This window comes from Aedes aegypti, chromosome 2 (genome assembly GCF_002204515.2).
Source record: "Aedes aegypti strain LVP_AGWG chromosome 2, AaegL5.0 Primary Assembly, whole genome shotgun sequence".
Taxonomy (NCBI): Eukaryota; Metazoa; Arthropoda; class Insecta; order Diptera; family Culicidae; genus Aedes; species Aedes aegypti.
The window spans coordinates 289,241,542-289,256,596 of record NC_035108.1 but is presented as its reverse complement, the minus strand read 5'-3'; the positions used below and the strand labels follow the sequence as shown (position 1 = coordinate 289,256,596).

Sequence of the window (15,055 nt, the reverse complement as noted above, 5' to 3'; positions counted from 1 at the left end):
CGATTTGAAAATCACTAAATTTTTTATGAAAAACTCATTTTTCTCGATTTGAAGTACTTTCAAAATCCATATACCATGCCAATCTCAAAGTTCATATAACGTAGAGTATTCATGCAAAATTTCAACATGATCCGTGCACTTTTACTATAGTTATATCAGTTTTTGTGATTTTGCATGTTTAGTGACATGAAATCATTGGGGTTCATTTTGTCCCACTTCCCCCAAATATAAAAATCTAAAATTTTGCAAAACATCATTTTTTATATAGTAGAACAATCCCTGAAAATTTCAGCCTGATCGGAGAACATCAATACAAGAAGGGGTTGCGGCTCTCGCGAACTGGCTCTTAATACAAAAACAAAGTTTCTGATTAGTTTTTATATTTTCCCTGCTGAGCATGGATTGAAAGCTTTCGTTTAATGTATTGACAGTAACCAAAGGTCGTTTGATTTATGTATAAAAAATATTTTTCCTTGGGGTGGCCAAAACTGGTACACCTCCCCTAATTGTAATTTAATCAAATTTTACTACGCAAAGCTTTGTTTCGGAAAGAATTGTTTCAAAGCACAAGCTGAATTCCAAAAAATTACATAAAGCGGAACCGAGGTAAACGTGACAGAAAATTCAAAACGCAGCCGCCCTCGCGCACGACTTGCTGCGATCTCCAAAGAGAACCCCTGCCCTAAGATTTCTAGCTTATTTTAAAACTAAACTTACAAATGTCGTAGTGGTTCTAAAGGCCTATTCACATGACGTTCCAAATCAGCTGATTGGGAAGCACTTTGACAGTTCTTCTATGGAAATGACAGCCTCGTGTTTGCACCGGTCCTCCACCGATGTAAACAAATGCATAGACGGATCTGTCACATGAAAAGGCCTATTCAACTAAGAGACCCTTCTTCTTCTTCTTGGCATTACGTCCACACTAGTACAGACCCCTGCTTCTAAGCTTAGTGTTCTTATGAGCACTTCCACAGTTATTAACTGAGAGCTTTCTTTGCCAAAGTTGCCATTTTCGCATTCGTATATCGTGTGGCAGGTACGATGATACTCTATGCCCAGGGAAGTCGAGGAAATTCCCATTACGAAAAGGTCCTGTACCAATCGGGCTTCGTAGCCGCGGATTCTAACCAATCGGCTAAGGAAAGCCCCCAACTAAGAGACTTTCACTCCAAACATCATAAAAATCGATTGAGATTTGGAAAAGTTACGGCTAGTTGTTGTTTTTAGAGGAGAAAATTATAATTTTTGGTCGAACTGCATAGAACCAAATAAAGTGTAAATATAAAGAACAGCCTATTTTTAAAAGAAGGCAAACTTCATGATTAAACCAATAGAAGATTGGACGCCAAAAATTATTGCGGCATATAAAACGAAAAGACATCAACAATTGCGCTCAGAATCATCGAAGTGATTGTACTACTTTTCCCCGAATGTCGGATCCCCGGATGCCAGTTCCCCGAATGACCCTTTTCCTCGAATGCCATTTCCCAGAATAATTTAAATAGGTGCTACAATAGTCTTCAGAGGCTGGATAGTGAACGAGAAAGAATGATAAGCAATCAAAAGAAGGAGGTATGTATTCTGTCATTCTCGGCTATACACATGTTGAAAATGCTGAGGACAGTAAAACTCGAAAGAACCGCCAATTAAATATTTAAAGAAGGGTGCATATTAGATGGCCAGTTCGTTCACCACCCTGAAATGTATAAAGTTACGACTTTTATGAGTGCTTAAAATTTGAGCAGGTCAATGTTATCGAATGCCGCCATTTTGTCAAATGGAAACAATAAAATATTTAAAATATATAGCTCCAAAGAACAGCTTATCTATAGAAGAAAGTGAAATTTATTGAAATTTCAAAGCAACATGTTTATACCTATAATTATGGTTACAGCATATTTAGAAAAAATAACAAACAACGTTAAATTTGTGCTAAATATATCAAAATCTTCAGTGCACAAATTTATTCCAAAGGCGTAACTCAAAAGAAGAATTAATATTTGAAGGAAGGGTAATTTCTGGATAAATAATAAAATACATCTGGCGATAACTTAGTTGGCTGGCAATATGCTTTAATTTATTCAAGAGCATATGATTGTTGAATAAAGTAACATTTTGTGTCAATTGACTCCAAAACAAGCCTGATGTCATCGGATTTCAATAGTAACGTAAAAATGAATGTCATCTTAAGAAACGCTTGGTTTCAGATTAATTATGCCAAACGACTATTATGCCAAACGACAATTATGCCAAACGGCTTTATGCCAAACGACTTTATGCCAAAGAATCCAAAGAAAATTTCTCTAGATATTTCTTCTTCGATTCTATAAATTGTTGCAAAGAAATCGATCCAGGATTTTTTAACTTCGAGGACTTCATGAAATAATTTCTGATGTATATTTAGCAGAAATTCCTGTTGAAACTCCTTCGGATTGTGTAGATATTGCGGCGCTTTTAAATCCACATCCATCGGCGGCAGTAACGCGCAGATAATAAGCGCGAAATTTAAACGCAACGTCAAAATTCAAGTAGGCTCGGATTTTTTCGTTATTCAAGGACGAGAATGTTCCAAATTTGCTAAATCTGAAACATTTGATGATTTTTATAATCACTGCGACGGTATATCAAAATTTTAAGATATTGCCGTGGATTTTTCTTGCAGAGCACAATATTTTTTGGAGAATTTATGTAGAAATCTCTGGATAACACTCTGGAGGAATCTTTTAACCTTCCAGTCGTCGCGCGGTTTGTTACTGTAAGAACCACCGCGCTGCTGTTGTGAACGAAAAGCGAGGTTTTCTCAGCAGTGTTGTACAAAATACAACAGCGCGACGACTGAAGTGTTAAATAATACTCAAAACAATGCTAAGAAGGCCCCATTGAATCGCATTTTCACTGGTATAGTGTTCTGTAACTCGATATCTTCCTATGTCGATGGTTCCTTCATTATCGAGTTATGGAAAGAAGATTGTTTATCATATCTTGTGAGCTCATTTGCCTTAAATGTATCATGTTTACAGCACTTTTCAATAGGCCTCCAAAGACCGACAGTTTTGTTGTTTTTGCTCCATTTTTGTTATTGTTCGTTTATTGTATCCTAAATGTATGAAAAAAAACGAATTATGAATTAGATCCCAGTTATTAGGATAACATTTTCACTTGTCCGGTCATAGAGGCCATAGAGTACTTGCAATGGTTTCACAAAAAGGTTGCTTTTCTTAAAAATTCTACATTTTCTAATAAATTTTGCATTGTGATTCATGCAAAACTTACTGAAGTCAACATACGGTAACAATCTTTGGAGTAGTTCACGGAGCAATCTTTGCAACAAATGTTGATATAGAATTTATGAACTTGTTCTTTGTGTTTTTAAGGTTTACGAATAAATGTTGGTGGAACCTTTGAAAGCCTCGAACTTATTATAGCCCGTGTCAATAACTGGCCAGGGTGAAATTGCTGGTCATTAGGATCGCTATGATTCCGAGATGTTTTACCTTAAGGTCGCTCGCTCACAGTTTTTCACTCATTTTTGTGTCCAAGGTCACACATCCATGTGTAAACCCTTAATCCACTAGGTATTACACAAAAATGAGTGAAAAAAACTGGACGAAAAAGGCAAATGGCAAAGAAATCTCTCGGTCAATAAATGCAGAAGTGATGGAAAGTACCGTAATGTGCCGTAATACAGCGCAGGAAAGATCCTAATTCCGCGCATTTTCTTAAAATATGAAGTATAATTATCACAACCTACCTTGATACCCTGATGGCTACAGCGTAGCGTCACGCCATTGCCGGGCGTATTGTAGAGCTCCATCTTCGTCGGTCTTGGGCGAAACTTCTCCAGTTGCCCCGAACGTTTAGGGTCGCCAGGTCCTCTTCCACTGCGTACAGCCAGCGTATTCGTGGTCTTCCCCGAAGCCGCCGACCTCTACCTGGTTCCCTGCTGAATATTATTTTCGCAATTCTTTCTTCCGACATTCGCATTAAGTGACCAGCCCACTGAAGTCTGCCGTATTTTACACGATTGATAATATTCGCATCTTTGTACACTTGATACAACTCGTGATTCATGCGTCTGCGCCACACACCATTTTCGAGTTTTCCACCGAATATTGTCCGCAGCACTTTACGCTCGAAAACACCGAAAGCTTTCCGGTCTGACTGTTTCAACGTCCACGCTTCGTGCCCGTAGAGAGCCACCGGAAGAATCAATGTTTTATACAAGGCGAATTTTATTTCCGTTTGCAAGCTGGTTACGTAGTCTGTAAAAGGTCCTATTCGCAGCCGCAACACGTCTTTTCACTTCGCGGGAAACGTAGTTGTCACATGTCACAAGTGTTTCAAGGTAAACAAATTCTTCAACAACTTCAAACACATCCCCATCAAACACTACCTCAGCACCAACACCACCATGCCTGACTCTATCTCTACCTGCAACCATGTACTTCGTCTTGGTAGAATTAATGGTCAGGCCTATCCTCGCTGTCTTCAGAGGCACGAAGATCTCTTCCACTGACCTGCTCTTCGACACCGCTAGGGCATGACGGCTCACCATAGTAGCATGTCCGAAAGAACTTGAAACTATTGAGAACCAGAGCTACAGGTCCAAAGCCCTGATGAAGGTGGATGGTTGTGATGGCTACGACCGTGGTCATCATGTAAAGAACAAACGGACATTGCTGTATCGTGTCAGCACCGAGGAGGCAGCCCCTCTAGCACGATGTAGGTAGCACCTGGTTAGGTGGCCTATCGAAGACTCTTCACCAGTCAAGAAAGGCAAAAGTTGAGCAATCAGCACAAACAGGTATCGAAATAAGCAAATGTTTAAGTTTTCTAGAAATTCGTAAAATTTTGGACAAAATGCGTGGAATTAGGCAATACATTAAATTAGCGCACTTTACGGAAAGTTATCAAAAACTTTTAAAAGAAACAGATCGATATAAGATCCATGAGAAGGTAGTAATACCACATTTAAAATGGTAGTTTTATGTTCTTCCTCTACGTGGCAGCATCAAAACAGAAAAATGGTGACTCCTGCGTTTTGTTACGAAAAAAAAACTCACAAGCTTTTCAATCGGATATTTTTTGTTATAGGTACTATACAAACCCCTCCCCCATTAAACCTTACGTAATAAATAGACGGCGATCTATTTGAAAAAAAAATCCAAATACATTTTTTTAATTGACTTGTTAATACATTTCTAACTTAGGTAAAAATGTGCAAATGATGAGCAAAAATAATACCAATCTGAAATAGTAATTTGAATTATTAAAACTACTATTACTTTGAGTAATTTTACTTGATGCTAAACTTTTCAGCAGGTGTTTCCAAAATTGTAATAGTTTGTAATAAATAATTGTAAAAAATCATTGAATCATGTCAAATTTGAGTATTTTGAATGAAAATCGGCTTTTACTACGATTATTCTGAACACATCTGTAAATGATCAGTTTCATAACCGAGAAAACTCGGGCTATCGATATCGTAAATCTCCCTAGTTATGTAATGTGTTAAGCGCAGCAGAAGAATCAGGTAAATTGAGAAGAAGTTTTAAAAATATAAACATAATAGGAATGAACTGATCGTACATCAATGTTGTATTTATTTGAATAACTTGACCTTAATATTTAACAAGAGGCAGTCTTCTTCGGAGTTCCCGTAAGTTAATAGTGATATTTCCTGGAAAAGAAAAATAATGTTAGCTCTATTTGCACTGCATTTCCACACAAAACGGTTAGTAAAGCTAAAAACAAAAACGAAATAAGTTATTTTGCAAAAAAGATTCTTTATTTCTATCCAATAGAGACACAATTATTTGCCATCAAACAAATATATGTTAAGTATAAACCTGTTACGCGACAGTTATTTTCTCTATATTAACGTACATAATAGTAATGCTTCGACAAAGGCACTTTAAAATCAAACACAAAGCACGAGACACTGTACTTAGTAACTTGTTCCGTATTGCTCGCCGAACCGCACGAATTCCGGTGGATTCCGTACAATTCTGACGGACCAAGGCAAACCAACTCTGCCACAAGTAGCCGTGTGTAGTGGAGTATCCTGAGAAAGTGTGCAAGTTTTTTTTCTTGCTGCTGAACGTAAACTCGTAGCCAAACCAAAATAGCTTCGTCTTGAATGTTTAAGTTACTTCTTTGTTCATTCTTAACCTTCTTCTGCTAGTGGAGTAGAAAGGGATATTGTAAAAGTTACTTATTACACTATTGTATATATCTCGAATGTTGTGTACTGTACTGAACACATTTGGAAACTTCTTACTAATCAACAGAACGATTCCACTGAAAGAGTGTTGTTCTACGTTTTAGTGGTACCTAGTGAAGTCCTATATACGGATGGCGCGTTTTGGCATTGAGATGTTGGTTGCACGTAACGGTAAGTATCACTTTTTAAGTATTACATCGTAAAATATCATGCATAAAACTAAGTGTACTAGATGTGAAATTAAGTATGATGTTTCGAAGTTGCAGCCAATTTGATAGATTCGTTCTAATGTTTCTGAATACTGTAAATTCTACCCGCTTGATAAGTACGTTTATGATGTTGAAACCCTCAACAGGAATGAAATAAATGCTCAAACGAATCACGGTTAATAAGTGTGACGAGAAATCATTAGTAGCCGGAAATGAACGATAACAAAAACGTCACTCTGAAGATGTTAGTTTAAATATTTGTCCTAAACTATTGTTCAAGAAAAATTGTCACAGACAGACAAAACGATAAAACAGATAATTACACTAATCCAGCATCCTTGGCCATGCTATAGAAAGCCGACGATTTGTTCTGAAGGAGTTCACTTGGTGAAGCGAACTCAGAGATTTGACCCTTATCTAGAATGATCACTTTATCATAATCCATAATAGTGTTGAGACGATGGGCTATCGTCAGCACCGTACAGTCCTTGAATTCGGTGCGAATGGTTCTCTGTGTAAGGAAAGTTGATTTGTGATTTGGGTAGTTTATGACAAAATTGCAGAGTGTTAAAACGAATACCAACCTGAATTAGATCATCAGTTTCCAGATCAACAGCAGCAGTAGCTTCGTCCAGAATAAGTACTTTAGTTTTCCGCAGCAATGCTCGCGCCAGGCAAATCAACTGCCGCTGGCCAACGGACAGATTTTCTCCGCCTTCACTGACCTCGTGATTGATACCAGCCGTTAGACCTATTTAAAAATGATCAAAAATGTGTGAATTTTAATGTTTTTTTTCCTTCTAATAGCGTTTAGTTTACCTTTCACGAAAGATTTCAGATGAGCATGTTCCAATGCTTTCCAGATATCTTCATCGCTATGCACATTGAAAGGATCCAGATTAATTCGCATCGTTCCCGAGAAGAGAACTGGATCTTGTGGAATGATCGTCAATCGAGATCTCAAGGCATGCAGACCGAGCTTAGAAATGTCTTGCCCATCAATTACGATCTTTCCACCGGCAGACTCAATAATTCGGAATAAAGCCAACGTCAAGCTAGACTTTCCAGCACCAGTGCGACCGACGATTCCAACTTTCTCACCGCCGTCTACCGCAAAAGAGATGCCTTTCAGGACCAAATCGAGTCCTTCCCGATATCGCACCTGGAAGTCTTGGAACTCTACACGGCCCTGTTCCGGCCAGTCTCGTGGCAAGTTGCTGTTCGGAAGTTCCCACGCGGCTTCTTGCTTCGTCTCTCCATACTCTTTAATACGTTCCACTGCTACGATGTTCGTCTCAACATCCGATGTCATCCGCACCAACCAATTTAAAGTTTGAGTGATTTGCAATGCATACGAAACTGACAAACCCACTAAACCTGGGTTCATTGTTTCTCGTCCGAGCACAGCAAACAGAGCGGCAAACAGAATGATTAAATTTCCGACCATCTCCAAACGAACGGCCAGCCACCGATTGGCGATGATACTCGGGAAGTAGCAGACCTGGTTGAAGTCTACGCGAGATTCCGATTCGACAATGAACCTACAATTGCCAACATTGCATAAAATGATTTAAGCGAATATAACAAGAGAAACGTACCGATCCTGAACACCGTAGGCACGAATGGTTTGTGCTCCCTGGATTGATTCACCAAAGTGCGAGTAGATTGGCGAACGGGACACCGATTCCAGACGCTTCAGTTGCCGCGATGTGGCCACGTAGAAGCGTTGCACGGCATAGTACAGGATACCGATCGGCAGGATTACGGTGGCAAAAATTGGCGTCGAGATACTGATGACCACCAACGTGGCTACCACCTTTATGGTTTACGGAGTTGTAGATTAAAATAATAGATTATTATGTAATATGTTTCAGGTGATTAACAACAAACTAACTAGCAAGCAATACTACTTCAAATACATTCAGTGGAATCACTGATATCTTTGTTAAGTTTTTTTCTACGAGAAGCATCGGTAATTATACTCTTTCTTTTTCGAAATTGTTATATACTATTACAGGACTACAAAGAACGACACAAGTTCTGAAACAGATATTGGCGAATGTCATGCCAAGGGCCATCCACTATTAATGAAATGACTTCGCGAAATATACACAGTTCGAATTTGTTTGAGCGTTATTAGTGAACGGCCCTTAATCACAGACCAATGTCTAAAACACATGCATTAAACATAAGTGCAAATCGACAGTCAGTACCAGGATGATGAACTTAGCACACACATGTTGATGGAACCTTAGGAAAAAACGGAAAATTGAACTAAGTACAATAACTCTACAAAAATTAATGGGGAACTCGCCAAAGAGCAACTAAATAAAGATAATAATAAAAAAACGCACAAATTGAATCCGCAGTTTTCCAATAGTTCTTTATGGTAAAAATATATGTTGGACAGAAACGCAAATAAGATGGCTCTGAGTCATTTGGCATAAGGCCATTTTTCATAACGCCATTTGGCATGAAGGTGGTTTGGCATAACGGTCACTTGGTATAATGGTCATTTGGCATAACAGTTTTTCATCAGGAATAGGCATATTTTGAGAGAAGGAATATGATTCTGGTTTACCAACTGACCGTTACGTCAAATGGCTATTATGCCAAATGGCACGCTTACATGAAAAAGGGCGGAAATTACCCATTGAACTGAACATTAGATATCACACAATTCAAAGTTACTAATTTAAATGTTCATGTTGTTCCATCAATATCTTAACAAATGGCTAATTTGAGTTGTATCTCGCTGTTACGGTCAATTAAAGTGGTTTTTACGTTGTCGTCTGCTATATTTACTTAAAAATAATGGTTTGTGAGATCTAGGTTAGATACCAAGAATCGCTTCTTTACATAAATGATTCATAGAAAAGATTTATGCATAAAGTCTTAGGATGATTGGTATAATGTTTGAAATTTAGATGAAATTCAATGAAAAACGTGATCTGTATGACAGGTAACAAATGTAATGTAAATCGATTGAAAATTTTGAAACAAAACATGTCAAGCAGCTTCCGGTAGAACCGCAGCCGCCGAAATGCGAACTACCAATCATGTTACCTCGACAGCACAAATAACCCAATCGGAAATCAATTCCGGTAGCTTCGTATCCAGAACGTCTACGTCTTTGGAAAAACGTTGCAATATGCGTCCGGTCGGTGTTGTGTCGAAAAAATGCATGGGCAAATGAAGCACTCCGTCCAACAAAAATTCGTGTACCCTAACCGCAGCGGCCCAGCATCCCAGAAATAGGGTAATGTCGTAAGCGATGCGTACAATACCTGAAAGTAGTGAGTCAGTGCATATGATTTGGGAAGGCGCCAATTGCGTATGATCTCGTATAGCCGATGTCGTTGTACTGTGTGTGTTTGTGTCTTATGATAAATGTTTGTACGATGAACTGTTATCACATTACACGTAAGAAAAAAAAGTAGTTCCATCAGACCTTTATTGTCTTGCCAAGTAAGATCCATGCTTCAATTTCAATACTTTGAGATAATATAGTAGATTCTTTTCTTTCGCATATCATGGGCCAGTGAAGTTCACTCTATTTCAAATCGTTACACATTCAATTCACTTTGGTTAAAAAAAATACTCACAATTCATAAACTCGCAATCCGCCGATACGTACGACTTTAAAAAAGTGTCTCATTCGAATATTGGGAGTCGCATCCTATTCTTGGCACTTTAAAATCACTTCGGAATTGGGTTTTAGTAGCTATCGGGATCGTATAGAAGTGGTCCTTATTACAAAGTTTCAGATCATTAGGCCGCGAGAAAATTTTCATGTCAAAGTGAATCATAGTAGTACCCAAGAGGACCTTTACCCTATTGTTCGATTTTGACAAAAAAATCTGCATGATATTAGCATACAGGTGCATACAGTTTTAGCAATCTTAAAGTATCCTAGGGCACGGTAAATGCTGTACATGTTGTACCATTGGTACCCCTTTGTGTGATCTTTAGCCTTTTGCCCAGCAACTCCTATCCCTACCTCCTCGTGGTACTGGCCGGGGTACGAGCTACCTTAGGGAAGATCGGGTTATCAAACCCGGTGGGAACTTTGACCGTATGCTGACAGGGAAGGGAGGGTTCGCTTCTGCAAACCTGGAGCGTCTGTACTCCATGTTAGGAGCGGCTCACAACAGCGTCTGTTCCCCATGTCAGGGGCGGCTGATCACCGTCCGAGTACCAGAGAAGGACTCTGCTAAACTGTGCACTATGGCCTTCAGAACATTTATGGAGAATGGTCCTCCCGAAATCTAGGGGGTTGGTGTCAGGCCCTGCAAGCCACCCGTAAAGATACATCACCACAGGAACGTCAACGAGAGAATACGGACCAGAACAATCAGCGAAGACCACAGCGACGTAAAGGGACTAGCGATTGGAAGCATGGTACGTGGATCTGTAAATCGTGTAAATCTCTCAACTTCATCGGGAGCATACGCATACTCGCCGACGTACTGAAGATCCGCGGTTTCGGAATAGTAGCACTGCAGGAGGTGTGCTGGACAGGGACAATGGTGCGAACGTTTAGAGGTAACCATACCATCTACAAGAGATGCGGCAACACGCGTTAGCTGGGAACAGCTTTTATAGTGATGGGCGATATGACGATATTGGACGATTGGAAAAGTTCAGCGCCCATCGGTTGACAAACGAGAACGGCCTACGACTAATAGATTTTGCCGCCTCCAAGAATATAGCCACGCATAGCACCTACTTCCAGCGCAGCCTCCCGTATTGGTACACCTAGAGTTCACCTCAGCAGACAGAATCGCAAATCGACCACGTTTTGAACGATCCACGGCACTTCTTCGGTATAACCGATGTCAGAACCTATCGTGGCGCTGGTGAAATTGCACCCAAAACTATCCATCATCAACAATGCACATTACCGACGCCAGCCTCGATACAATCTAGCGCGACTGAAACAACGAGATGTCGCCAATGCGTATGCGCAGCATCTTGAGGCAGCGTTGTCGGATGAAGCCGAACTCGATAAGGCCCCTCGATAGAGAGGACAGTCAAATCAGCCATTAGTTGAACGGAGTTCAAGAAACAAATGGTTCGACGAAGAGTGCCAGGAGGTTTTGGAAGAGAAGAATACAGCGCGGGCGGCAAAGCTGCAGCATGGTACACGGCAAAACGTGGAACGATACAGACTGAAGCGGAATTAACAAACCCGTCTATTCCTGGACAAAAAGCGCCGCCTGGAAGAGGTGGAATACCAAGAAATGGAGTTGTACCGATCTCAAGAAACGCAGAAGTTCTATAAGAAGCTCAACGCATCCCGCAAATGTTTCGTCGCGCGAGCATGTGATAAGGATGGGAGCATCTTGATGGACGGACGCGAGGTGATCGAAAGGTGGAAGCAGTACTACGATGAACACCTCAATGGTGCAGAGAACACAGGCATAGAAGGTCACGGCAGCGACGGTGATGGCTACGTCACCAGCCAGAATTTTTCCGTGAGCACCATCTGCTCATCGATTTCAAGGCGGCATACGACAGTATTGACCGTGTAGAGCTATGGAAGATCATGGACGAGAACAGCTTTCCCTAGAAGCTCACAAGATTGATTAGAGCAACGATGGACGGTGTGCAAAACTGCGTGTAGATCTCGGACGAACACTCCGTTTCTTTCGAGTCTCGCCGGGGCCTACGACAGGGCGATGGACTTTCGTGCCTGCTGTACAATATTGCGCTCAAAGGTGTCATGCAGAGAGCCGGACTTAACAGTCGAGGTTCGATTTTCATGGATATTATTGGGAGAAAATTTGAAACGGTGGCCTGAAACGCGAAGCAAATGCGTCGAAACCAAAGAACTGAGCGCCTAGGAAGGAGTGATAGACGGAGATACTTTCGATTAGTTCATCTGCCTCGGATCCTTACTGACGGCTGACAACAGCGTTAGTCTGGAAATACGAATGCGCATTATCTGTCGAAGTCGTGCTTCTATGGGCTCCCGAAGAAAATGCGGTCAAAAAAAATTCACCCCCGCACCAAATGCACGATCTAAAAAACGCTCATAAGACTGATAGTCCTCTACGCGTACGAAACGTGGACTATACTCGAGGAGAACCCGCGAGCTCTTGGTTTTATCAAGTTTATTGATATAGAACCAAATAAATAAATAAATCTACTGCAGCGGCGGCGACAGAGCAGAACGTGAAGTTGGCTTCATAGTGATTTGGAAGCAGATGAAGCGAGTTGTTCGGTGGAAACCGATGAGTGACCGAACCTGTGAGTTGAGTTTGAAGGGTAAGTTCTTCAACTACAGCCTGATCAGCTTATAAGCGCCAACGAGCGATCAGCACGATGACATGAAGGATGAGTTCTATGAGAGCCTAGATAAGGCCTACGGAGAGTGCCCAAAGATAGTCATCGGCGACGCAAATGCATAGATTGGGAAAAAAGACTTCTTCCGACCCGTCATTGGAACGGAAAGCCTTCATTCCGTTAGTCTGAGGCTTGTAACCTTCGTTGCTTCTAGAGGGATGGCAATCAGCAGTACCTACTGCGCATGTCAGGACGATTCGAGGCCCTAATATCGACTTGGATAATTTTCTCGTTGCAGCTAAAATACAGGTGCAGTTATCCTGCGTCACGAGTTCCAGAACAAACAGAACGCTGCGCTTCAATATCCAACGCTTGTCGACGGATGGGGTAGCTGCACAGCACTGTCAGCAGCTACACGAACAATTGGGAAGAATCAACGTTCTGGAGATGTCAACAGTCTGTGGGACCCTATCTACGAATCTCTGACAACAACGGCGCACGAAGTGATTGGCACTGGTCAACGACTAAGACGAAACGACTGGTTCTATGAAGAGTGCCAGAGAGTGACAGATGTGAAGAATGTCACCAGAAGCCGTATGCTTGTGGCCAGGTCCCGACAGAACAGAGAGCTGCACAGAGCAGCGAGAGCCGACGAAAAGCGAATCCACCGAATGAAGAAGAAGCAGCACGAAGAAAGTGTGGTAGCTGAAGCTCAAGTTAGCATGAACGGGAACGATATGCGAAAATTGTATGCAACGATCAATGCGCTCGGCACAATACCGTACCATTGCCCGCCATGTGAAATGATCGAGAAGGGAATTTGCTGACCGATAAAACGGCGGTGGCTGCCAGGTGGAATGAGCACTTTCAGCAATTGTTGAACGGTTAGAATGGAAATGTAGCGAGAAACAGGATGACCTAGCTGTGGACTCACCGACCATAGGAGAGATTAAAAAGGCTATTAGCGAGCTGAAGAAATGTAAGGCTGCTAAGAAGGGCGAGATCCCAGTCGAGCTTTTCAAGCACGGAAGTGAGCAGCTTTACCAGTCCATCCACCGAGTACTTCTGAAGGTATGGGAGGACGAGGAAATGCCCACCGGCTGGTTGGATGGCCTCATACGCCCAGTCTACAAGAAAGGGCACAGACTGGAGTGTGCCAATTATAGAGGAATTATCCTGCTGAATTCGTCGTACAAAATACTGAGACTGTTCGAGGAGTCCTTCGTCGGCGAAAATCAAGCTGGTTTTCGTGAGGGCCGCTTGACAACGGACCAGATGTTTACCTGGTAAGGTAGTGTTTCATGGGGATGTGGGGAGAATTTTTTTACACTTGTGACCAGAGAATGACAGAAAACTCGGAGCCGTGCTAAACATGCGTGTGCTGCACCCGACTTTTGCGTGCGTCTCCTGGTTTTGTTGAGTGACTCAAAAGAAGGTGCGAGTACTGCTGCAACTGTGTGAGAGACAAAATATAGCTCCAGCTCTACTCTTTGAAACTCGTAGAGTAAAGCACAATGTGCTTCGTTTGGTGCTTTTCATAGAAGACATATTCGAGACCGAATGTGACTGAGGACCTTCGGGTTAAAGTCCCTCTCAAACAACAACAACAACAACAACGAATGTGACTGACGGCGGTGTCGAACCATTTTTTGCTTGCTCTACACTTTAAACACATTTCACGCAAGTACGTGAATTCCAAACTAGGACGTACATTTCTTACAATGATCATAAATTCTTTTGTAATTTGAAGCCGCTCATTAATTACATAAGGAGTTATGTGGAGGGGGAGGAAGTTGATTCTTACGTGTCAGACAAATTTTCGTACAGTCAGGTCTCCTATAAGACGCTGCCACCCACTTTCCTCCCACGGAAATTTCTCAGCAGATTTGAATAGGATGATGCTGATTTTTTGTTTGTGGCTAGCACATACTATGAGCTTTATACCTGCAAAATTTCACCTGAATCGATTGGAATACAGCTGAAGAATTGCGATGGGCGTAAAGTGGGTGGTAGTGTCTAATAGGAGACCTGACTGTACAAAAAATTTTCCCACGGGAGAGCCGAGTGTCAAAAAACTGACAAAATTATTGACATTTCCTCGTGGCGAAACAGATGAACAATCTTCAATGCATATTTTGCTGTCAAGGGCGAGATGTGGTATTATTCTTAAAAGCACAAGTGAATATGTTAATGCTTTGTGAAACTGTATTGTCACACGCAGTGCGGTGCATTAACTGTCACATGAATGCAATTCAGTCCTTGGTGTACAATATTGCTGTTTGGGTTTGACATGCAAATCCTCTTCATATGGGCTTCAAATGCGGCAACATTA

General features: G+C 41.3%; 1 protein-coding gene across 15 annotated transcripts in view; it reads right to left on the bottom strand.

Moving 5' to 3' along the window:
- Positions 1-5,572: 5,572 nt before the first annotated feature.
- The window catches only part of LOC5565387 (multidrug resistance-associated protein 1), a 56,752-nt gene continuing 47,269 nt past the window's right edge, over positions 5,573-15,055 (bottom strand). For 7 of the 15 annotated variants that reach the window (XM_021845304.1, XM_021845306.1, XM_021845305.1 and 4 more), the window contains exons 11-15: positions 8,034-8,251; positions 7,255-7,976; positions 7,020-7,186; positions 6,759-6,946; positions 5,573-5,683 (exon numbers count right to left, since the gene is read on the bottom strand). In XM_021845304.1, coding sequence (XP_021700996.1) covers positions 5,668-5,683; positions 6,759-6,946; positions 7,020-7,186; positions 7,255-7,976; positions 8,034-8,251 — 1,311 coding nt within the window. In that variant the 3' untranslated portion in view covers positions 5,573-5,667. Of the gene's footprint in view, positions 5,684-5,769; positions 6,947-7,019; positions 7,187-7,254; positions 7,977-8,033; positions 8,252-9,501; positions 9,723-15,055 lie in introns of those variants that run through there. The other 8 variants (XM_021845317.1, XM_021845316.1, XM_021845313.1 and 5 more) reach the window with 3 other exon arrangements.